Genomic DNA, 24308 nt, shown 5'->3' with positions numbered 1-24308 from the left:
ACAATCTACTATCTTGTAAATGATTTAAACTTTTGCTTCAAAATGGGAATAAAGTCCATGGATGAAAGGGAATAAGCAAAATAAAAAACAAAGCAATTGAGATGCAGGTCATGATTCTTGTTTGGGCAATATTTTCTTTGGACAAATCTCAATAGCTTCAGAGCAGGACTTTTACTTTTTAACACTGCTGTCTAATTTCAGTGTTGAAAACAGGAACGGTATTTCTACCAGATTGGCACAGGATGAGCAATGCAATAGGGGTATAAACTGAGCAGAGACAAGAAAAGAATCCTGACAGACTGACAGGTAAGATAAGAACACAGGAGAGAAGAACAATTGAGAGAAGGTTATTCGACTGATCTACTGTAACTTATTTGGTTGTGTGTGCCTATCAATGCATACTAACCAATAAACTATGAATATGTGCCAGCCAATAGCTAATACAGAAAATAACTTACCAATGTCAATAATCTGTCAACTCATGCTAACCAATAATGTATCAATAACCTATCAGGTTATTTTTGTTTTGGGTATTTCTCTAAACAGCTGTTCAGGTGAAGGAGAAGGACTAGCTGTTTGAAAAGCACTTGAAAGCACTTGAAAGAGCCTACAGGCCTGTGTTATGGTCGAGGATCACTATTGTTGGGCCACAGACAGTTACAAGAGTGTTACTGTAACTGACACACGGGACTTGGCTTTAAAAAGCTTTATGTTCACGGTGCAAGTAATACAAGTCTGGCCAAATACGTGGAACACTTGCTGATACACCTGGAAGAGGTGTTAGTGGGGCCAGCAGGGGGCGCTCACCCTGCGGTCCATGTGGGTCCTAATGCCCCAGTATAGTGACGGGGACACTATACTGTAAACAGGCGCCGTCCTTCGGATGAGATGTAAAACCGAGGTCCTGACTCTCTGTGGTCATTAAAAATCCCAGGGCGCTTCTCGAAAAGAGTAGGGGTGTAACCCCGGTGTCCTGGCCAAATTTCCAATTGGCCCTTACTAATCATGGCCTCCTAATAATCCCCCTCTATGAATTGGCTACATTACTCTGCTCTCCTCCCCACTGATAGCTGATGTGTGGTGAGCGTTCTGGCGCACTATGGCTGCCGTCGCATCATCCAGGTGGATGCTGCACATTGGTGGTGGTGGAGGGGAGTCCCCATTACCTGTAAAGCGCTTTGAGTGGAGTGTCCAGAAAAGCGCTATATAAGTGTAAGCAATTATTATAATTATTATTATTATTACACGGTATGTTCATTCTTCTATTAGTGATAAACATTAACAAATGATATCAAGGATAAAACATGCTGCAGAATCAAATGTATCAGATAGTAGGGGTCTCCTTTTCCTTTTCTACAGCCAGCAGCCATATCACCCTGCAACTCACAACTGGCAACCCACTGAAGCTAAGCAGGTGTGAGCCTGGTCAGTACCTGGATGGAAGACCTCCTGGGAAAAACTAAGGTTGCTGCTGGAAGAGGTGTTAGTGGGGCCAGCAGGGGGCGCTCACCCTGCGGCTCATGTGGGTCCTAATGTCCCAGTATAGTGACAGGGACTACACTGTCCGTCCTTCGGATGAGACGTAAAACCGAGGTCTTGACTCTCTGTGGTCATGAAAAATTCCAGGGCGTTTCTTGAAAAGAGTAGAGGTGTACCCTGGCGTCCTGGCCAAATTTCCCGTTGGCCCTTACCAATCATGGCCTCCTAACAATCCCCCTCTATGAATTGGCTTCATTACTCTGCTCTCCTCCCCACTGATAGCTGATGTGTGCTGAGCGTTCTGGTGCATTAAGGCTGCTGTTGCATCATCCAGGAGGGGAGCCCCCATTACCTGTAAAGTGCTTTGAGTGGAGTGTCCAGAAAAGTGCTATATAAGTGTAAGTAATTATTATTATTATTATTTTCTGTATTATGATCAAATAATAAATCTTTCCCAAGCCATTACCGATACTATTATCCTTATATAATAGAATAATATAAAATATAAAGTACAAAAGGGCAGCATGGTGGTGCAGTGGCTGGTATTGCTGCCCTGCACTGCGAGACCCAGGGCCCCTGGGATGCCATCTGTGAGGGGTTTGTATGGTCTCCCTGTGCAATGGACATACACTTAGTTATGCATTTATTGGTGCATTTTAAATGAAGAACAGGCATCTCTTTACCCAGAGAGTTGTGGGATTATGGCATAAGCAACCAAACCATTATGTCTTCTTTAGACACATCTGAAGGAGATCCTCTAGTCAGGACTGGGGGCACAGATAGGGAAAAGCCACTAGGAATGTCAGTAGCGTGAAAATGAAATGACTTCTTAACAATAGAGGAGCGACAGCAGAAAATTTGATCCTAGGTACAGTGGACAATAGCACCAGCCTCGGCTGAGCCTATGGGATGGAATGTAAACTTGAAGGAATCCAGAGATATATGATGCAGCCATATTATTTGTAACCTTAAAAGTCAGTAACAAGATTTTATGAAGTTCAAGTAGGTAGCTGCCTCAGTATGCATAGGCTGCAAAGGAACAGGTAAAGGTTAATTCTACACTGAAAAGAAAAGTAAAGAGACACAAGGTTTCAGGTGTGAAGCCTTCTTTACATGAAGAACCTTTTCACTTGAAGAAGGCTCCACAGCCGAAACATTGTGTCTCTTAAGCATGGAATAAACCTTTATCTGTTCCAACAAGATCTTATATAAAATGTGATGTCAACCATCATGCTTGCAAGAGATAAGTGACTGGGGTTGGAGATCAAAGGGGGAAAAGTTTTAATGTAAATCTGAGTATTATCTGCATAAGAATTAAACCGAAGACCATTTTGGTACTGTATATAATCTGACTGAGAGTAAGCATGGAAATAAGAAGCACAAGACTGAACTCTGCAGCACACCTTGACTGACTGGGGCCATGGAGGAGTTATGAGGACCAGGGGAAACAGTTAGATAAGAGAAGTACCAGTTAAAAACAGTACCGCTGATAGACATGAATGTCCAAAAGCATTTGAACTACATTACAGTATCAAAAGCTGCACTAAGATCAAGAAGGATAAGAATACTTATAGCCAGAAGTCAGACACAACCATTTTATCCAGTATAGAGTCATGAGGAACACCAGGGCCTAACCCAGTAAGCAAAAAGCACAAGACAGGATACACACAGGATACACACAGGATACACCAGGGCCAGTTAGCCTATCAGTATGACTTTATAAACTGTGGGAGAATACTGAAGCACCTGGGGGAAACCCACACAAACATGGGGATAACTCCACACTGATAGCGCCCCAGGAACTGAACCCAGGGCCCCAGCACTGCGAGACTGCTAACACCAAAAACAACAGAGAGTAATTTTTGAAAGTATTTTAAATGTGATGTCTATTAACATGTGTATCTATATAAAACAGAACCTCAGTTTGGTGATGCTTCCACTATACGTAGCTGTCCTACTGCAGATGAATGAGTTCAAAGTACCCCGGTGCTCCAGGGATACTGAGCCAGTATGTTACAATAGCATCATTTCCATCAAGGAGCAGGTGTACACAAATTAACACCTGGTTGTGACACAATGTTTCAAGGAAACCCGTCGTGAGAGCAATGAACTGTATGACCTTACAGAAATCCCCCAAAGTCAGCGCACAAGGAGCATTTAATTAAATGAAGTATGTGTGTGAGCATGCTGTAGGATTAGATTTCTATACCTTGAGTGCTTAAATATTTTCTCTCCCTTGCATGTATTCGCAAAACTATTGGCCACTTCGCAGGAGTATTTTCACTACTGTATTAAAGCATTTTACCACGATTTATGTTTCGAGTTTATGACTAAAAATAACTACTGTATTGAAAATATCTTTGCAGAGCTACTCAGTGATACTCAGAGTGTCATAACAAAGGAAGAACCGAGATGCTGGATTGCCAGAACAAAGGTATTCATTAGGTTTACGCTTCTCCTTATCTCCAGATTGAGTTCCAACGAAAATGGACTGTTTTACACCGAGGGGTGAAAAAAGGTGTGAATAGATATGCATTACAAACCAAATCGCACAAATTGCCTTTGTTATCTGCTTTGTACAATGGAGTGTTATTTGGAAATCATGTAAAATAAACATAGCCTTCGTGGCTAAAATAGTTAGTGAGCCTCAGCATGGCTAAACCAGTTATTTAATTCAAGAAGGTACTGTAGCTGCGTCAACATGCGTAGGCTCCAAAGGAACTAGTAAAGGTTTATTCCATGCTGAAAAGAGAAGAAAGGAAACACAACGTTTCGGCTGTGGAGCCGTCTTCGGGTGGAGAAGACCCCGAAGAACACGAGCCGAAACGTTATGTTTCCTTTCTTCTCTTTTCAGCATGGGATAAACCTTTACTTGTCCCTTTGCAGTTATTGAATTGCCGACCCCTGACAGCTGGCAGGTACAGTCCGCAGACACTCTTCCCCTGAACTCGGAGCGTGCATGGGCGGGGTCAGACGTCACATCATTAGGAACCAATAGGAAAGAAGGCGTGTAGGTATACCGGCCTCTGATTGGTCCAAAGTTTTTTCTACATTCATGGTATGCATATAACAAAATAGCACGCAGGAGGGTATCGAAAACAGTCAGGTTGAATCTTCCACGTCAGTGTTGTTCTTACAGCGATTTCCAAAAGCCTTTCACATTCTTTTAGCCTTAGGGTTTCCTCATTTTAAGATTTTTTTTTTAGTTCAAAGTAAGGAATAAACTCTCTGCAGTTATGGTAGACAGCGTTTACAGGACCCGCTCCCTTGGTGTAGCTGCTGTCGGTCTACCTGATCAATATGCCGACGGCAAGGCGGCCAAAGTGTGGCAGCTGTACATCGGCGACACCCGGAGCAGAACGGACGAGTACAGAAGCTGGCTGCTGTCGCTGCTCAAAAAGCACGGCTGTCAGAGAGTGCTGGATGTCGCCTGCGGAACGGGGTATGGCCGTGAGTTACGACGAGCTAGTTTCCATGAAAATCCCTGTTCCCTGTCAGTCCGAAACTATTATTAAATCGGTCCTCCTAAAAAAACCCGTAAAAAAATATGAGCGGTGGGTTAGTTTTGAATCGATTCATCCAGTTCCCTTGCTGAAAATGTATTGGAGTGGTACACACTGTGTACGGTACTATAATAAACCACAGGAAACACGAAGCTGAGAATCCTTGGACTCTGTATGTATGAAGGTGACCAATTCGTGTCCCAGGCAATTACCCTAAGGCTGTATCAAGATCAACCGTATCATGGTTGGACAGCGGTACAGTAGACTGGTATGCTTCTGCGAATATGGGCCTGTTCATATAAAATATGATTGATATATTTGTTCTCCACCAAGATTTTGAATTATGTCCTTCGGATTTGTCTGTCTTGTCGTTTATGGTCATATTGACAGTGGGTTATGGCGAACAAAACTGCTAAACGCGTTGATTTGGCTGTCTCCTGTCTGATATTTGTTTATCTTTGTATCTGATCTGTTCCGCCCTACGTCAGCAGTGCTGAACAATATTCACCGCCATTTCTTTCGTTTGGTTCATTCTGTTTTTTTTTACTCAGGTGATTTTAACACACCTAACGGTTAACGGTTTTTTTTCCGGTAGAAAAACGTTGTCAACGTGTATTCTTGTATTCTTGCCTTGAAAAGGAAAAACAAACGTTAAAGCTTTCTTGAGGACCGTCTGCTTTTCTGCGTGGGTTGTCAGTGTTCCAGTATGTAGTAATATCACAACACTGCTGGGCTGAGACTGTTGCTGTCTGATCTCATCTGTGATCACCACTGCCCAGTCTGTTGAGCGCAAATAAGACACGTTCTCAACATCGATTTCACATGTACTGTATAAGATTAATAATTTTTGGTGTACTATGTTAAGTTTCATTTATAGAAACACAAGCAATGCTAACACTCCGTTAGTCCTGGAGCCCGCTATGGCATTGGAATGCACTGGGAACTTACCAGCAGTCTCGACAAGTGGGATGTGAATATATATAGAGACTTGGAATATAATACAGGCAACAGTGTCTGGTAGTTTTCGTTCCAGGACAGGGTGGAGCGGTGGCTCTGTGGCTAAGGATCTGCGCCTGTGACTGGAAGGTTGCTGGTTCAAATCCTGTGGATGGCAGAGGAATCCTACTCTGTTGGGCCCCTGAGCAAGGCCCTTAACCCTAACTGCTCCAGGGGTACTGTACAATGGCAGACCCTGCACTCTGACCCCAAGCTTCTCTCCCTGTCTGTGTCTCCATGGAGAAAAGCTGGGGGATGTGAAAAGACGAATTCCAAATGCATGAAATTGTATAGGGCTAATAAAGAAATATTATTATTACATCTCCTAACAACCCACATGCTCTGCTCAGCTGGACTGGTTTTGCCAGTTTTCCAGGTTCATGTGGTTTTGGTGACATAAGCAGACCTGCTGTATAAAACCCACTGGACAGTAGCCCGTCAAACCAGGGTTGGATGGCCCTGATCTGGGATTCTTAGGAGTTAAGGCCCTACAAAGAGCTGCTTCAGGATTTGTATCCTGGCATGGTGTAAAACGATCGGATTTCTCAGTTACTCCTTCTATAGTGCAGGTGCGGTGGTGTCATTTCTGAGGGTAGGTCACAGCAGAGCACCATGTTCCTTGTGCCATTTCTCACCTGTCACATCACTCGGTAATCTAGCAACAATTGGATGTGTTTGTTAAGAATAGCTCTGCAGTCTTGTTAAGGCACTTCAAAATGTAGATGGAAGACATTTCTTCAGGCTATCTAGTGATCCCACAGAGTGTGCGTGGTTGCTAGGCAGTATGTTTTAAGGCCCTGTGGTATTCTTAATGTAAAAGGCTACATGTTTGTTGCATCTCTTTGATGTACAGCACACAGCAGCAAAAGAGTACAGGCTGAAATGCTGTTGTGTAATGACTGTGAACCAGCAGCTCACCTGGATTGTTCTTGTGTTTATTTCAAAACGTAAAATGATGTTCATATCATTTAAGTGAGGCTGCAGTGGTGTATTTCTATAAATACTTCTCTTGACTTCTTTTGTAAAAGAGTGCTGGTGTTACAGTAGCTACAAGACCAGTACACCATTTAGTTATTCATTGAAAAAAATATTCAGTTTCCCATTAGAAAGCTGATGGGCTAGTGCTGTAAACTACCAGTTGGATAATTACAGAAAATCATGCTGAAAATGAATAGCGTTCTGTGGTCATAATTGTGTTGTTGGATGAGAAACTAGTTGTACACAAGGCACATACAGACCTCTAATGGGTTTAACAGGCTTATCATGCAGACGATTAATGTGTAGCTACACTTGCAGATTTTGCTTAGTTTCCCCGCCTACATTTAGATTCTTTGATAATTCTCCAATGATAGAATTGTTCTCTAACTGTTCAGTTTAATGAAATTAAACGGAATAGTCTAAAGGCGGATCAATGTGTGTGGCCAGGTGATGTTTCCTGGCAGGTTGTGAAAGTCCTGCAAGGAGAGGAATGCCTGGAGCCACGATGAAGCTCTTCCTGTCATTGTCTACTTTGCCATCCTCCTGGTGCAAGGAAAGGCAAGAGTGGTGTGTGTTTACAGGTGAAGGAGCATGCATGAAATCTTAGGACTTAAGAACCCAGCTACAACATGAGACTAGTCCGGGGATAAACGTGGAAAGTCCAGCTCTCTTTATTTTGTAGCTGCTACTCTGAATATACATAGATATTCAGTTAATTTGGCAAATGTCCCACTCTGTTGTATTGGCCATCAGGCAAAATCACAGTGGAAGCATTGCTCTTATCATTAGACCTCTCTAGTATTTGAGGAAGATTTGGGCATAATTTATCTATTTTACATTAGTCCCTCTTGGCAGTTCCTCTCAAATAGATTCTTTTGTCCTAGTGGTTTAGCCAGGATGGTGGTGATTGCAGGCACATGCTTAGTTGTTGTCGGTTTTCCAGGACCTCAGAGAGCAGTGTACAGAGCCCAGACTTGTAAGTCGTTTCTTCGTGGATGGTGACAGGTCAAGACGTCACCAGGTGTAGCAGCAAGCAGAGGTGTGGTGTTTGTCCTTGGTAGGTCACTCGGGCCATGCGTGTGCAATTATGATGGGCGATTTCCAGATGAGTTCAGATCTGTAATCCCCTTGGAACTGCAGACTGAGAGGCATCTATTTGGAAATTACATTACTGGCAGTATCAGGGTGGGGGTGGACCCAACACAGAAAAAGTCCCAAATAGCTGGTTTAGAGAAATTGATCATTTATTTCAGAGGCAATAGAGATGTTCTAACTTTAACCTTTCTTTAGTTATTAATTCTAGATCTCTCCTTAGCCATGCAGATAAAGTGTATTTCTACAGTATACACTCCCTACAGTTGTTAAATCTGTGACTACAGAGGTTAGTTTTTCACAGCATTTGGAATTGGTACGTTCTAGTTTCTTTAAATGCTGTGGCAAGACAAATTTTCTGAGATATCTCTTTGCTGGTTAAATCCTTGTGTGTGAAGTATGGAGACACTTCTTTACTCACAGTGATGTGGAACAAGCTTCATTCTGTTGTTGAAGCTAATATCTTAGTTTCCTTCAAGAAACAGCTGGATGAGATCCTTGGATCAATTAGCTAATAGCTACCAATGAGGCTAGAAGGCCCAGTGGTGTCCCTTAGTTTCTAACCATTCTTATGAATTGAAAACAGGCAGTGCTGAAGCTGTTCTCAGCCTTCCTGGCTGTCTTCCATAATTGTTTAAACAGTGCTTTTCAGAAGTCCTCTATTCCTCAATTTGTTGATTACTGTATGATTTGGACTGCAAGTTTTTAGGTACTGTGTATTACAGGCACAGCTGTTCTGAGCTGTTTAAAATGAAAACAAGCTTCTGCAATCATGTAAATCAAAAGCAAGCTGGCTTTGTCACTGCTGTGAAGTCCATGTCCTGGAGCCTTGTGTCTTAACTGAACCTTCCTCGCCTGTTCCCATGGCATGCTGGGAGTGGCAGATTGTGGCCTTGCCTTGACCAGGAGCCTTTCCCATCTCACGCTGGTGCAGAAGGGCACCAGACTGCTGGGAAGCTGTCAGCTGGGCTGTTTGTTCTGGCAGTGGCCTTCACAGTTGCTGAGACCTGGCAAGTGCACAGTCTCATTGATTTTTAAATAATTGGAACACCAGCTTTTTAAAGCGGCTCAATCATTTTAAAGCATTTAGTTTCTAGTTAGTCTGCAGTTTCAAAACCAGCCTTAAAATGTCCTTGGTTGATCTATCTTTTAATATTTATTTCTTGCAATTATTTGGATTTTCTTGTCTCTGTTGTGTCTCTCTTTGCCTTGTGTTATTTCTGTTTAGCAGGGATTCTGATCCCACAGATGGGAGCTCTACACCACTGACACCTCAGCCAAACCCAGATGCCAAATGTCTGGACCTGCAGTTCTTTTTATATGGATCAGGATTACTATATGATGTACCTTGAGATGATTTGTTGTGAAAAGTGATATATTAAATAACAATTACAAGTGTTGGGTGGTGCTGGGGGGAGTTCTTCAGTGCTGCTTCCATTTTGATTATTTAGTCCATAATCTTATGTGTGATACAAGTGAGACATATTGGTCTATATCTGGTTAAGAGTTAACATTCTTTTGTCATGGCACTGAATTAGCTATTTTCTTTACAATTAGTAGAATAGTATCTAGCGCTGGAGATCTGTTTTTATTTAGAGTTTCTAGTCCCCGTAACACTTCTGCTTCGTCTATATATCCTATATCATGATAATACCTAATATAGAATTTAGTATTTCCTCAGCCTGAAGCATGCTTTTATATTTTTATTGTGAATATCTTTAAAAAATTATTCATTTAATGCATCTTTTATTTCCTCTTAAGAGTCTAAACATTTTCCATTTTTATCTCTGAGACACTGTCGTGCTTTACTATTCATTTACTGCTGTGATACTGAAAAAAGTGTATTGTCTGTATTAGCCTCACAAAGTGATGTGGTCACTGAGCGACAGCCTCACATAGTCACGTAGTGAGGTTAAATATTCCAGTATTTATTTCTGTCTCTCTTCTGGCCTTTCTAATATCCTTTTTACATATGATTGTAATTCATTATGCTCCTATTATGGTGCACTCCTTCAAAGTACCATATACAATTTCTTAATGGTTCTCTCACCTCTGTTTTCTTTACGCCATTTTGTTAGTTTTAAAGCAGTAGGTCAATACAGGTGTTCCCTCTTGTAGGTGTTCTCACTGTGTGATGAAGCCATGTCTGCCATTACATTTTCAGCTGCCGGAATTTCTAATGGCTTTTCTCAGACTATGTGAGGTAAATTAAAATCTCCCATGATGACAACTCATGGACATTTTGAAATCAGTAATTGGAATGATTTGAAGGGATGTGTCAATATATTGGCTAAAACAGATTTACGTCAAAGTTGTAATTTAAAGATTAACTGTGTATTTTTGGAATATGTTACCTTTGGGTTAGAAATGGAATTTAAATAAGTGGAATGGTGGTTAATACTTTGGATTCATAACTAGAAGGCTGTGGGTTCAAATCCCCCAAATCCTGGAGGGAGACACTACCACTTCATCAACAAATTTCACTCAGACTCCTGTAGTAAAATATCCAGCAGTATTCATGAGTACAAGGGTATGATGCTTCAAATAAAGGTGGAGGCCAAATAAATAAGTAGTGATGCTTCTGTAAGATGGCTTTTTTAAGTTTTTGCTTTTTTTATTTTAATAGGCCCTACTTAATTAAAAAAAAAAAACGTTTTCCAGTTTCTATAGCAAATACCAAACTTTTGTTTCTGAAAAGGTCATTTAAATGAGTAAGGGTTTTTGGAGAAAGTAGCCATTCATCCATGTGAAGCTGCTTAATCTCAGTTTTAAAAAGAAAAACACACCATCGACAAAAATAATATCTGTTTCTTCCAGCTGGGTAAACAGGATTCCCCAGTAAACCAAATAACGGCTTATGCAAAATCCTTTGTGACAGTGGGGATCGTGCTGCAAATGGGCCCAAATGAATCAACTCTAAACCCAGCTAAATCTTTAAAGAAACAGATTTGTCTTAGATGACAAAAAGCGATTTTCCTTTTTTTTACTGTGCAACAATTAATAAACTACAACCCCCACAACTTCCCTCTCTGTGTCTTCATCTCCCCTGAATGTTTTGAGTATTAACAGTCTTGTTTTATATACTAGTTTTCTCAATTTCCACCTGTAACCCCGGGCACGTTATTTATCTTCTGCATTTTGTCATGCACAGTTGTTCTGCTGTAAAGATACCTCGACACATTTGAGGATATATGCACAAATAAGTTCCTTTTTAGAGGCTATGGCAGGTTTTTAAGGTGCAAAAAATGTAATTTTAAAATTCTTACCATATTTAATCATGACAAATTAGAAAAGTGCAGGAGTGGAATCTGCTTGTCCAGCTCATGCGTGAGATTAGTATGAGGTCACATCGTCACTATTGTTTCAACTATTTTATAGTATTTTAATTCCTTTTTAACATATAACATAGGTACTTCTAAATGTAGACAGTTTACACAGGGAGCCTGTATGTCAAATATTACAGTTTATCCAGGTAGAAATCCTTTATAAATCTTATTTCACTAAGTTCACTAAGTCTCAGGCTGGCTTTGAAAAATGTTTTCAGAGCAGTACATTGATTTTGAAGCATGGAGAAATGGGGCAGTGGAAGACAGTTTACCTCACAGTGGGAGTTTCCTCTGGCGCAAGAGGAATGACAGAAGGTGTTTCTCATGGACCTGCCAAGGCAAACCTCCCTTCCTAGAGGGACCTGGTTGTCAGCAGGTGTCATGGATTTCTCCCCCTTGAAGATGCAAGATACTAGGATAGCATGACACCTCCCTGAAACAGCAGCACCACCGTCCTGTCTCTGGCTGCACAGCTGGAGTCTTGGCCAGAGTGCTGAAGAGAAAAGTGGAAGAATGAGAGAAAGCCCTCTTCAGAGAATAGGAAGCCTTTCTTAGTAGTGGGAGTGGGAGTGTGGAAGTAGCTAACTTGAAACCTTGCTTCTTCAGCAGGCACAAGGCGGGATACACTCTTTATGGGATGCCACCAGAATCTAGATGATTGCTTTAAATTAGGAGTGGTCAAATAAACAGTGGCCCTAGTACAGATCCCTGTGGTATTCCATTAATGACATATTATGTTACCCCAAATTTGAGCATTCATCCTCATCTGTAGTTTCTGCTTTCTCTTATCCAATTCTCAATTCAAACATGCCACGTTTTCCTGAATTTTTTTTTTAGTGCCTAAAAAAGCATTTTCAATTATTTTGAATCTTTTACTTGCTGACATATATTAGAATGTTGCTCTTTGAGAAAGTACTCATACAAATTGAAAAGGTGCAGTACTACTGTATGTGCAAGTTCAATGATAGTGACTTGGTTTGTTATATACTTGCAGTTATAGTCACTGCTGTATTGAGTTTCTTTTCAGGCCCTTGGTAAAATCACAGTCTAGAGCTGTATGACTAGTAATACGATTGGTTAGGAAATGCTGGACTCCTGAGCTGTTTTGTAATTATAGGTTGTGTTCTATTGTTTGAATTTTCGGTTTCCTAATGCTGGTGGTTTCTCCTTGAAAGTGTTTTGACTTTCCACCGAATATGAACGCAGTGTCCTTTACTTTTCTGTGGTTTCAGGAGGTGTGGGCTTTCTCGTACACATGCTAGTAATGTCAACTCTTCGGGGTCATTGGGGAAATTAGAGGCGTAGGTGTGGGAGCCTTGCTAAATTTGGGCCTTCCCTTCTGGAGGAGGGAATGCAGCACAGCTGCTAAAACCACAGCTGTGCAGGCTGCAGGACAGCTCTGCCTGTGTTCTCAGACATCCCAGCTCTGTGGGAGTATCGAATTATAGCTGCGCTTGTGAACTGGTACTTCAGATCAAGTTTTTGACCGTTGGTGAGGATTAAGATGCCTATGAGAAGATCTGACTAAGGTATTTAAGATGCCTAGTTAATAAACAGAAGCAGAAAGTTCAGCATGCAGAATGTGAGCACATACCTGTGGCAACTTTTTACTAGTCAATTGGAGGAGATGACACAAGTATTTTTGAAAGCTTTCAGTACTGTATGCTTCTTTGTGTCCAGGGAAAGGTGAGCCCTGAAGGGCTGAATCACCCATTCTTGTCTTTCTTAACAAGGATGAATGAAGCATCTGGGCAGTTATGTGTTGATTTTCCAGGCCTTTCCAAGCCCAGTCCTATTGTTTGAGTAATTTGTCTGATCAAACAAGGTTTCAGTCAATTCATTCAGATTAGAAAAATAGAGGTAAAATGTGGGATTTTGTAGAGTAAGGTTCCTCTGTCACTGATGCATAGCACTTACATTGAATACACTGGAAACTGTGGTGTGGAGAAGTGGTCTGGGTTCTGGACTTATAATTGGAAGGTTCTTCTTTGTGAGATGCTGCTGTTGTACCCTTGACCAAGGTACCTTACCTCAATTGTTTCAGCTACTCTATATACAGTAGATGGGTACAAATGTAAGTTGTTTTGAATAAACATATAGACCAAATAAAGCAGTTACAGCTGCTTGGATGTTTTGAGTCTAATATAGAAGGAAAATCACAGGAGATTACCATTACAGGTGTTACTAGTCCTTATTGTAAACACTTAAGGACGTAATTTTTCTGGAGTGCTTTATAAATGTCTTTTTCAGCTCTGTCTCGCTGAGCTGCTGTGGCCCTGCTATGGACATTAGCTTTTTATTGTGTGGAAGAAATAGAGATATGGTGACTGCCCTGCATGGTTGTGCTCACCTTGGATTGTGAAAAGATGCAACTTTATATGGTGTCTGAGACTTTTCTTCCACACTCCTCAGTGTCACGCCCTCTGCAGCCAGAGGGTGCTCCTTCTCTGTCCTGTCCCTAGTTTCCGGTCTGCTGTCCTTCCTGTCCCTCTCTTTCCCTTGGGCTATATATTTCCGGGTCTTGCACTCTGTCCTCGCTCAGCATTGACGTTCGGATGTCCTGAGACCTGCCTAGCACCAGGGCGCCCCACGTCCGCTCTCTGAGGGCATAGGTTTCTATACGGCATTCCTGAACTCTTTGCACTAATGAGTCCGGGCCTTTTTCCCGTCTCGCCGCTACGCATATGGGTCTTTTTCTGCTCTCCTGCTCCCCACGGTTAGTCCCTTTGGACGTCCGTGACACTCAGAAGGTAGTGAAGATAGAGCTCGGTGATTTTAGGGACTTCAGAAAATGGGGAGTGCCGCTATCCCTGCTTGTGTCTGGTGCAAGGGTGCTGCAGATTGGCTCTGACGTGTGCTGTGCTGTGTTGGTCAGGGTGGACTCCATCATGCTGGTGGAGGAGGGCTTCAAGGTGATGAGTGTGGATGCCAGTGACAAGATGCTGAAGTACGCCCTGAAGGCCCGGTGGGAGAGGAGGAAAGAAGAATCCTTCGACCAGTGGGGTAAGGGGTCCTGGGGTCTGTCATTCTGGTGGGTGGTGGGGCTTAAGTGATTTTAAACAGGGTAAGACAACAGCGTGATTTGATGTCCCCATGTCCTTATGAGGACATAAGAAAGGTTACAAACGGGAGTCTAGCCTGGTTGGTGGTTGTTAATGGATCCCAGGGTCTCTTCTAGTCATTTCTTGAAGAAGTCAGGATATCAGCTTCAGCAATGTGGCTGGGTAGTTTATTCCATACTCACTTTGTGTTAAAATGTGCTTCCTGTCCTGATTGGAGGATGTCATGCTGCTGTTTTTTTTGGCAACAGCTGGGTAGTTTGTTCCACACTCCCACAACCCATTGGGTAAAGACGTTATTCCTTCCACAACTTGCTGGTTGTGAGAGTGCTCAGAGGATAGTATATATAGGAGAAACCTTTAATGTTCTAAAGCAGGATTCTCAAACCTTGTTGCTGGACAGCCCATTGTCATCTGGTTTCAGTTCCTCCCGCATTTTCAGTTAGTCAGTCTAATAATCTGATTGTAATAATTTTAACCTAAATTGAGGTAATTTCTAGCTTTAATGAAGTGCATGTTTTGTGCAATGATCTGTCTTGCACAGTGAATCATTAAATACATTTTACATATGTCTAATTTAGAAAATCATAAGATTAATGGCTTAATTGACTACTCAGGTTGGAACAAAAACCAGAAGATCCTCCAGGGCTCCTGAAACCTCAATAAAACCAGAGGCTACTGTCACGGACGCCAGTCCAGGCTCCAGTGAAGCATAGTTTAGGACCCTATGCAGACGGTATAATCAGGAAGTGACTGGAATAAGACTTCAAGGGAAACACAGCAGGAGTAGGACGGGATGACAGACAGGGGGGCGTGATGGCTGGGATCGGGTGCTCAGGGGGCGTGGCGCAGGCGAACAAGTCCTGAGGTAGTCCAAAGGGGAAACAGGGGCGCAGTCCAGGGTCCAGGAGCCGGGAGATCCAATCCGAGACAGACGAGATTAAAACCGAAACTGCATCTGGAAAAGAAACAGGGACGGAACCAGAAGGAAAAAAACAGTAATGAGGCCAGGTGCTCCGAGCCCCGGACTCAGCAGGTCAGGATGCCATGATGAAGTCTATGCCATTGGGTCTCTCCTGGACCAACTGGTAGGTGTGCTTCCGGACGTCCATCTTACAATGCAGAACAGGGAATAGCGGGAGCGCCGGGCTTTAAATAATAACAAGGAAAACAAGGGACAGGTGCACATAATGAACTAAAATAGGAAAAGGTCGGAGTGCCCTTAAGATGAGGGATGACAATAGAGACAGTTACCTTGTAGTCTGTTTTTAGTCACTTTTTGGGGTTTGCCTTGTTCTTCTCTGTGCAGTGATCGAGGAGGCAAACTGGTTGTCTCTCCCTGATGATGTGGAAGTGCCAGGAAATGGGTTTGACGCTGTCATCTGCTTGGGAAACTCTTTTGCTCACTTGCCAGATTTCAAAGGTGAGTCCGAGAGGCAGGTGTTTGAAGTGAAGCTGGATTGGGGATTTTGCAGGTCTTCACAAGGGGCCAGTACACCTCAGTTTGCTTAATTCTTCACCCATGTATCTCTATGCACAGTGATCCATAAAGAAATGAATTAGATAGCCTTGACACAAAACTTACTTGTACTTGTCATGCTATAAAGTAAAAAGTATAACACTTCTAGTAATATATTTCTAGTTTTGTCTTCTTACATAATGACATGTACAGTAAAACCTCAGGTTAATGTGCTGTTAGGAGGAAAGAGAAGTTCCTTATTGTTTACTAATACTATATAAACTTACTACACAAAAACACCCATTAAAAGTAATTGTCGGACATCACTGATTTTCCTGAATTTTAAACCTGTTTAGTATTTATTTTTGCCTTGTTTCATTATTTGTGCATTTCATTGTTACTTTCTTGCAAGGAGTAAGTCCTGTTGGTGTTTCTGATTTTACAGACAAAATTCCGCTTGCACAGATTTTGTTAATTAAATTTGAGGTCTGTTAAGGTGAAGTCCAGTGTTACCCCAACTCCATGTTACAATTTTGTTCAAGATTACTTTTCAAAATTGCTCAGAAATGAAACAAAAGCTATACTCACTGTTATTTGATGTTAGTAGACTGAAAAGCTCTTTCCTCCTCAGGTCAGAAGGTCATAAGGTGTCTTTCTAGGAATTAAACAAAGACTTGCCTTTACCTTCTGAGCCCTGACATGATAAGCAAATTCTTAAGGGTGGCTTTATCTTCAGACTACCAGTCACCAGCAGCAGATAATCAGAACAAGAATAAAAAATAAGTCTGTGTTTTGATAATCATTTTCTCGCACAAAGTGTTTTTCCTCTCAAAGGTTCAAAGACTGTTTTGCATATAGGATGGGACCCACTCCTTCCACCACCGAAGGGGTGCGCCCACACGGGTGACTCACAGCAGATCTCCTGTTCCGGCAGCCCCCACTCCAATGGAAATGAGACACTCCAGGACTAATGGCCCAACTCTCTTGAACAGCACCACAAGATCTTTAATGACCAATGACCAATAAGCAAGAGTACCACCTAGTGGTATATTAAGACCCTTTAGATCGGCAACATGTTGATTCTTTAAGGTCTTGCAAACCCAGCCCAGCCTCTCTTAGCCTATGAGATCTGACAAGATCCACACACAAGGTGGATTGGTCGCTGTTACAGCAGCAGCTGTTGAACTGCTTTATAAACCTGTACAGCATTTGGCAGCAAAGTGTTCCAAAGGGCAGTATAGCAAATAAATTGATTGATTGTTCCATAATGTCCCTAACATATTCCCCCGGACTTGCTTGTAATTCTGTTAGGGGACCAGAGTGACCAGAAACTGGCACTGAAGAACATTGCAAGCATGGTGAAGCCTGGGGGGATCCTCATCATCGACCACAGGAACTACGACTACATCCTGGAAACAGGAAAGGCCCCCCAGGGCAAGAATACCTACTACAAGGTAACCAGCTGGGTCTCCTGGAGTTCTGTCCTGGACATTTGTCAATTGTCACTACGATTAGAGTTGCAAAAAATGTTTGAAAATGCTCTTTCCAGAGCACCAGTGAGTGTTGTAATTGTAATGTGGCAGGTTATGGTATTGGATGTGTTTTTCCACCAAAAAGTTCAGAGGTTACAGCTGTTAATCACAAATGTGGCAATAAGGCTTGACATTTTCACCCTTTTGCACATCTTTACACCTTGATGGACAGGTATACGACTAAGTTTGTGGTCCCTGCATGTTTTTGCATACAGTAGCTTCTAAGATCATGCATCATGAAATGGCCATGGTACTGTACTGTACAGTATGTAGAGATCTCCTGAATCATTCAAGAGAGGAAGGCAAGTCTAGCTTACCAATCACAAAGCAAGAAATAGAATCCTAATGCATTTCTTAAAACAGGCGCCTATATAGCCGAATAAGTATGTTACAGTGCTAAATCAGCTCATTGCATCAATAAGGACGTTGAAATTTGAAGTAAAGTCTTTCTCTGCAGTCAAGAACATAAGAACAGTTACAGATCAGAGGAGGCTATTCAGTCCATCCAACCTATTTGGTAGTTAGTAGTTTATTTATACTTGTACCAGATGCTAGGACAACTAGGAGTAACACAGAAGTTGATCCTGCTAGTAAACATGACCATGACCAAAACAAGTGGTTAGGTGAAGGTGCAGAACCAGGTATTGGTCGAGTTTCAGGTGAGACAAGGCCTTAGACAAGGAGATGCGCTCTTGTTTCTACTATTCAACTTGGTTCTAGAATGAGTGATACAGAACATCGATATCAACAGAGAAGGAACATTACTGAATAGATTGGGACAGTATTAAGCCTATGCGGATGACGTCGATTTGTTGGCTAAGAGCGTCCGGACACTTAAAGAAAACTTTATTCAGCCGGAAGAAGCGTCGACCAGGTCTGGGCTGTCCATCAATATGGAGAAGACCAAATACATGGCGATGACCAGGAAGGGGCGCCATCACCGGCGATGTGCCGCTCGAAATTCAGGGCTGCCAGTTCTTTTAAATACCTGGGTTCGCTGATCTCTGAGAAAAATTAAATCAACCTGGAAATTGGAGAGAGCATCAATGCAGGAAATCAATACTACTTTAGTGTGCGGGACCCGATGAAGACCAGAGTTTTATCAAGGAGAATAAAGAAGGTGATATATTGGACCATTATCTGCCCTGTGGTTACCTACACAGCGGAGACATGGGTGCTGACAAAACGAGATGCAGGACTCCTTAACAAGTGGGAGAGAAAGATCCCCCGAAAGATCTACGGGTCAGTCGAGGAAGGAGAAGAGTGGCGAATAAGAACGAATGTTGAGCTCTACGAGCTGTATGAGGATCCCCCAGTAAGGTGAATAAGAGCCTAAGAGGAGGTAAGAGTGGCACGACTACTTTGGCTTGGCCATCTAGAGTGAATGGACGATGCCAGAAGTATCTCCTGTTCTTGGTTTCAGACACACTTTCACGTTGTTTCCATTTGTCACCTCATGGATTGCGTTTCACCATTGATTGTGAAAAAGTTCACTGGGTGACCTTTGTCTCAGCTTTTGAGGAGCTTGAATATTTGTACCAGGCCCCCTTATGGTCTTCTCTGTTGAAGACTAAGGAGGTTCGGTTCCTTCATTTTGTCGAGGTGTGTTTCTAAGTATATCTGTAATTGATATTTTAGTGGCAAGGTGAATATGAGAATTTAATCCAGCCATTTCTTGAAGGAGCCATTCCCAGACCCATCCCTTTCCTAGCTGCTTCATGCAATACGGGGTCTTATGGGAGCCAGAGCCTAACCCAGCAAGCAAAAGACGCAAGACAGGAAAAAGCCCGTATGAGACGCCAGTCCATCAGAGGACACACACACACAGAGCCTGCTTTCTTCGGAGCCAGTTAACCTGCTAGTATATCTTTGGACTGTGGGAGGAAACTCATGTGAACACAGTGAGAATATTCAAACTCAGAAAGCACCTCAGTTCCAGAAATGAACCCAGGACCCCAGAGCTATAATGCTAACCACTGCAACACTAGCCACCATTGAAAGAAGGAGTCCAGCCTTCAAAATAAAGTGATTCTCTATAAGGTAATAATTATTGAATGATTGGATGCGTTTTCTGAAAGGCATCCACTTCCCTTGACTGCCTTCTGATTAAACACATGCACTCCTGCCAAAGGACGTAGGTGTAGAGAGCCGTGCTCCGGGCAGGCTGCAGTTTCAGATGCAGTTTCATGTACCGATGGGCCGCGCCGAGGAAGGAAAGCCATCTGTTCTTAAATCCACATCAGGTTTCAGAATACATTTGCAGTAAAAGCAATGAGTATGATCTCAGTTTTAAGTATGTGCTTTTAAAAAAGAAATGTGGAACTATTTCAATTGTTTTTTATTGTAAGGAGATTTTTCAAAAGATACAAAATCAGCAGTTCCAGTTTCAGCTATAACAATTGATCAGTTCCTGGCTTTGGGAGTTTCAGGCTCAGGTGCAGATTCTAGTCATGGATAATGCTGTTTTATTGTCATATATGTTTCTTTTACTCAATATAAAGTAAGCAGCCTGAAAGCACTCACTTCCTGGAGATTCCTGTTTGATATCCTGGAGTAAATCTTCACCTGGAGGTCTCAGCAGACTGAAGGAAACTGTTCTCCTTCTGTGTTTCAGAGTGATCTGACTCAGGACATCACCACCTCTGTGCTGTGGGTGAACAGCAAGCCCCACATGGTCACACTGGACTACACAGTGCAGGTGCCCCAGCCTCAGGGCCAGCAGAGCACACCTGAGCTCAGGTACTGGCCACAATGGACAAGTGTAAAAGGTTAATATTCCCCTGGGGAAAGCTGAAGGAGAGGGTAGTTCTCCTACTGTTTGCCAATAGATTTCTAATAAGAATAGCAGTTTCCCTTTTCCTTAAGTGTTGCTCAAAGCTGCCGAACACATTCATGACTTATTTAAGGTCAATTGTCAGTATTTTATACTTAAAGAATTTACAGTATAAATGGGATACTTCTCAAAGAGACTAAATACTTTCTCTAAAAGTTCTCAGGTGATGCAGTGCTGTGTTCGAATTAGGAAGTGAAGTCAACTTGAAGCTGTTTTGCGCTATAGCGAAAATAAAATAAACAAGCATAGGAATCTCCATTCTCTAATAAACAAGAAAATACATGTTTATATGTTTTTGTATACATAATATTGCACTATACATACTGTATATAGTATCTGTGTCAGAGCTATTATAATACAATAATTGAATTTGAAATTGGTCTAGGAGGTTTGATTTTTATATCCAAATGTAGCTAACAAATATTCATTTCATAGTTGTAAGATGTAGTTTTTAAAGTATGTACTGCATTTGTATCACAGACACACAGAAAGGTTCTTTCTTTTCATGGTTAAACCCAAGCACGCTGATTAGTGATAGAGCTGTCTAACTGAATCAGCCTAATAATGATCAATTATTCACTAGAATAAAATCAAGAAAAGAAAAAAAAATCTAGAGGTTTTAGTGTACTGTTTTCTTAGGGCCTTCATTCTTATCTGTATCCCTGACGGTTCGATAACTGATACTAGTGATACATCCTATTGATACATCCATCTTTATCTTATAGTCTCACAGCGCACCAGGGACCCTGTCATCCTGTGGTAAAGGTGTGTCTTCTCCTGCAGACTAGTCAGGGTTAATAAAAGATGAGGTGATGCCACTGTCTCTGAGTTTGTGTTTTATTTCTCCAGAACCAAAGAATACTGGGTGAGAGTGGTGTCCCTGGTCGTACAGTTTGATTAAAAATAATAATTTCCAAAATTCAGGTTGATACAATAAGAAGGATAATAATAACTGGAGATTATTTTTTAAGAGGAGGGTTGTGAGTAAGGGTTTCACTTGTTCTGCCTCTCCTGTGAGATGCTGTCTTTTTCATTTTCTCCTTCCAGCAAATTCCGACTGTCCTACTACCCCCACTGCCTTGACAACTTCAAGCAGCTGCTGATGGAGGCGTTCGGCAGGAAGTGTGAGCATAGCGTCTTCGGAGACTTCATGGCCTACAGCCCCGGGCAAAGTCATGTGCCCTGCTACTTCATCCATGTGGTCAGAAAAACAGCTTAGGCCTGCTTCTGCTGGGCCTGCTGCTGACATCAGGGCAGAGAGCTTCATTTCTCTCTCTCTCTTTCTCTGTCTTGCTCTCCCTTTTACTGTACTTCTCTGTCTCTGCTCTTCCTTCGTTCACCAGCTTGTCGGGGCTGGTCTAAGAACTAAGTAATTATCTGTCTCTTAATTGTCCCGAGATACACGCACATGGCAGCAGAGCTCTGTGGATGGGGGAATTTGCCATCGTGTCCTGTCAGCCTCTTCAGGGCTTACTGTGTGGGTTGAAAGCCTCTGCACAAGCTGTTTTTAACAGCTCGCTTCTGTAGACGCGCCACTGCCAAAGAACATGAAAACAGTGCATTTGAATTCACGGGCAAGATAGCCTGACTTCTGTAATCTTTTATTTTGGTGTTAACTAAAATATGCTCACAAAAAATGGACAAATAGCAGCTGTTCAAACTATACTATATACTGTCTAACTTGTTTTAAACCTGTTACTTGTTACATATTCTAATTTTAGCACATTGCTCCAGGCTTATTAGGATGGAATGTAAGTAGAAAACACTGTACCTGAATTTGATACGGTATATCTAGCACTCAGTAGACAAGCTCCAAGCATTTCAAGGTACTATTAAAGCATACCATATGGGGAGAGAGGTTGATCGTTTGGTAATTCCATTAATTGGAAGTATTTCTACGTGTTCTAACAACCAGCTGATGGTTAAGTGCATTTCCCAAATTTGTTCAGATAGCATTTCAAAATTATTTAAAGAACATGAAAAGATGTATCACAGTTTTACTGCTACTGGGAAGGCTTCATAGCTCTGGAGTCCTGAGTGTCATTCCTTCTTCATGGAGTTTGCATGCGTTCCCTGTGTTCAAGGGGGTTTTATCCAAGGGCTCCAGTTATCCAACTAGCTTGTATGCCTTTGGACTGAGGAAAAGAACCAGAGTTCCTTGTAGACACTCACACATCCACAGGGAGAGCGCACAAGCTCCACGCAGAAGGCTCCTCAGGCCAGGATGGAACCCATGACAAGAAATTCAAGTCAGCATTTCAAACCACCATGCTGCTGTGCCAACTGAGACCTGAAGTGAGACCTGAAGTGACATGTTCAGATTTTACCATGTTAAAATGTTATGATGTTACTCATTACTCAAGTTCCAAAGCAATATATATTGATTGGTTTAGTTAAAGTTGTACATGAATGTAGGCGGTACCATAGCATACAAGAAACAACATTTTACATATACAGTATCCTTCTGTTTTTACTTACTCAGGAAAAGGTTTCAGTAAAACAAATATTGTTACTGAAATAAAATTTCATTCACACTTCCACACTCTGAGACTCACTGCAGAGTGGCATTTCATAATTGTTTAGAGAAAAAAATAAAATTGAACTGTGATTTGATTGATTGTCTTGGTTTAGATCTATAAAAGTACATAGCAAAATAGGAGAACTCAGATCTGTATTGAAATATTTCTTTTGATGGAGAGCTTTACATTTTTGGAGCTTCAGATAAGCAGTATGAGATCATGTGAAAGGATAGTTACATTGTATAATTACAAATAAGATACACTATGACTCTGACAGGTACAGTAAGTGATGCTTTTGGTGAGAAAAATGATGATCTAGCTGCAGTGAAAGTAGTGCTGCCACCTTCTGTCTGTTTACATTTCTGTTCCATTTTCTGAGACGATGCTTAACATCTGTATTTCTGACTTTTGAGAATCTCTAGAGTGTTATAGCTGTAAACAAAGGGCACTGCTGTTGCGCTGAGCTTGGCATTTTCCAGCATGAATCTTAGTAGAAGTTTGACATCAATTTCTCCTCCCACTTACATTGCACTTAGTGGCTATCCTCTCTCAAGTCCCTTGCCCATTGAAACATTCTAGCTGCGTTATCCAAATAATTTCAGTCTGTTTTTTTCCTTAAATGTTTAATTCTTTGTAACAAAGTCCAATGACTTCCAACAGCACAAAAGTCCAACAGAACTTCTGTCATTTGTAAGCAGTACTTACAGTACTTCACTTACAGTGAACAGCTGTATACTGCAACATGCAAAACTGAGTGAAATATTCAACTTGCCATTCCAGCTGTTCATTGTGGGCTATCCTGCCACCTGCAGGAAGCTGAAAGGAACTTTCAGTACAGTAGTTATTTTTATTGGAGGTGTTGAAATATTTTAGGGGAGTTCTGAGTTACATTGTTACAAAGTCACCACAATACTGTTGAAAAAGTTATTTAATGTGAGATATTCATTTTTTTCCTTCCTTCATTCAATTTTATTTTTAAAATGCATTTACTCCACATGTTTGAAAGTACTATGTTACAAATAAGATGGCATGCTTTGTTGAAAAATCTTAATGACCTGTTTACAATGTTTGAATCAGTGTGGTTAATCCTGTATTTGACTTGAATGTACAGAATGTACCCTTTTTGGCTCTTGTTAATTCATGTATGTAGAGAACAATAAACTGACTTTCCAATTTCACTGAAGTAGGTGTCTGCCTGTCTTTTTGATTGGGATTTGGTCCTCCATTAAATACCCTTAGAAAATATTTTGCTTTTTCAACTGCTTTGAAAACCATTGTCCTAATTCTACTGCATGGGAGCTCACTTATTCTTAAAAGTTTATCCCGTGCCTAAAACTAATAAGCATTTTTTCTATGTTCATAGTAAGTCTGTTAGGTGATGTAATCACATCACTGAGCGATTCTGGATTTGTCTAATTTTATTTCTGTTCTCAAGGAAAAGCCAAATTGTGTTTTTCTTCAACTTAATGATCATGAAGACATTGAAGGTCTGGAAGAAGCTACCCAGTCATGTTATTGACTCAGATAGCCTG

The 24308-nt window shown here is 41.6% G+C and overlaps 1 protein-coding gene across 1 annotated transcript; it reads left to right on the top strand.

Annotated features, from left to right (window-relative positions):
- Positions 1-4555: 4555 nt before the first annotated feature.
- gnmt (glycine N-methyltransferase) lies at positions 4556-23957 on the top strand. Its single transcript, XM_006626341.3, has 6 exons — positions 4556-4921; positions 14250-14377; positions 15743-15856; positions 17204-17346; positions 20039-20163; positions 21305-23957. The coding sequence occupies exons 1-6, from the start codon at positions 4716-4718 to the stop codon at positions 21474-21476; spliced, it is 888 nt and encodes a 295-aa protein (XP_006626404.1). The 5' UTR covers positions 4556-4715; the 3' UTR covers positions 21477-23957.
- Positions 23958-24308: the final 351 nt, after the last annotated feature.

The sequence above is a fragment of the Lepisosteus oculatus genome, chromosome 2 (genome assembly GCF_040954835.1).
Source record: "Lepisosteus oculatus isolate fLepOcu1 chromosome 2, fLepOcu1.hap2, whole genome shotgun sequence".
NCBI classification, from domain to species: domain Eukaryota; kingdom Metazoa; phylum Chordata; class Actinopteri; order Semionotiformes; family Lepisosteidae; genus Lepisosteus; species Lepisosteus oculatus.
Note: the sequence above shows the minus strand (reverse complement) of the source record. Positions and strands in the feature narration are given on the sequence as shown.

Excerpts from the sequence above, each read along its gene's own strand:
- gnmt (XM_006626341.3), top strand. The coding sequence starts at position 4,716 with ATGGTAGACAGCGTTTACAGGACCCGCTCCCTTGGTGTAGCTGCTGTC. Across the intron at positions 4,922-14,249 it reads GATGTCGCCTGCGGAACGGG|GGTGGACTCCATCATGCTGG; the intron begins GTATGGCCGTGA and ends TGTGTTGGTCAG. Across the intron at positions 17,347-20,038 it reads GCAAGAATACCTACTACAAG|AGTGATCTGACTCAGGACAT; the intron begins GTAACCAGCTGG and ends TCTGTGTTTCAG.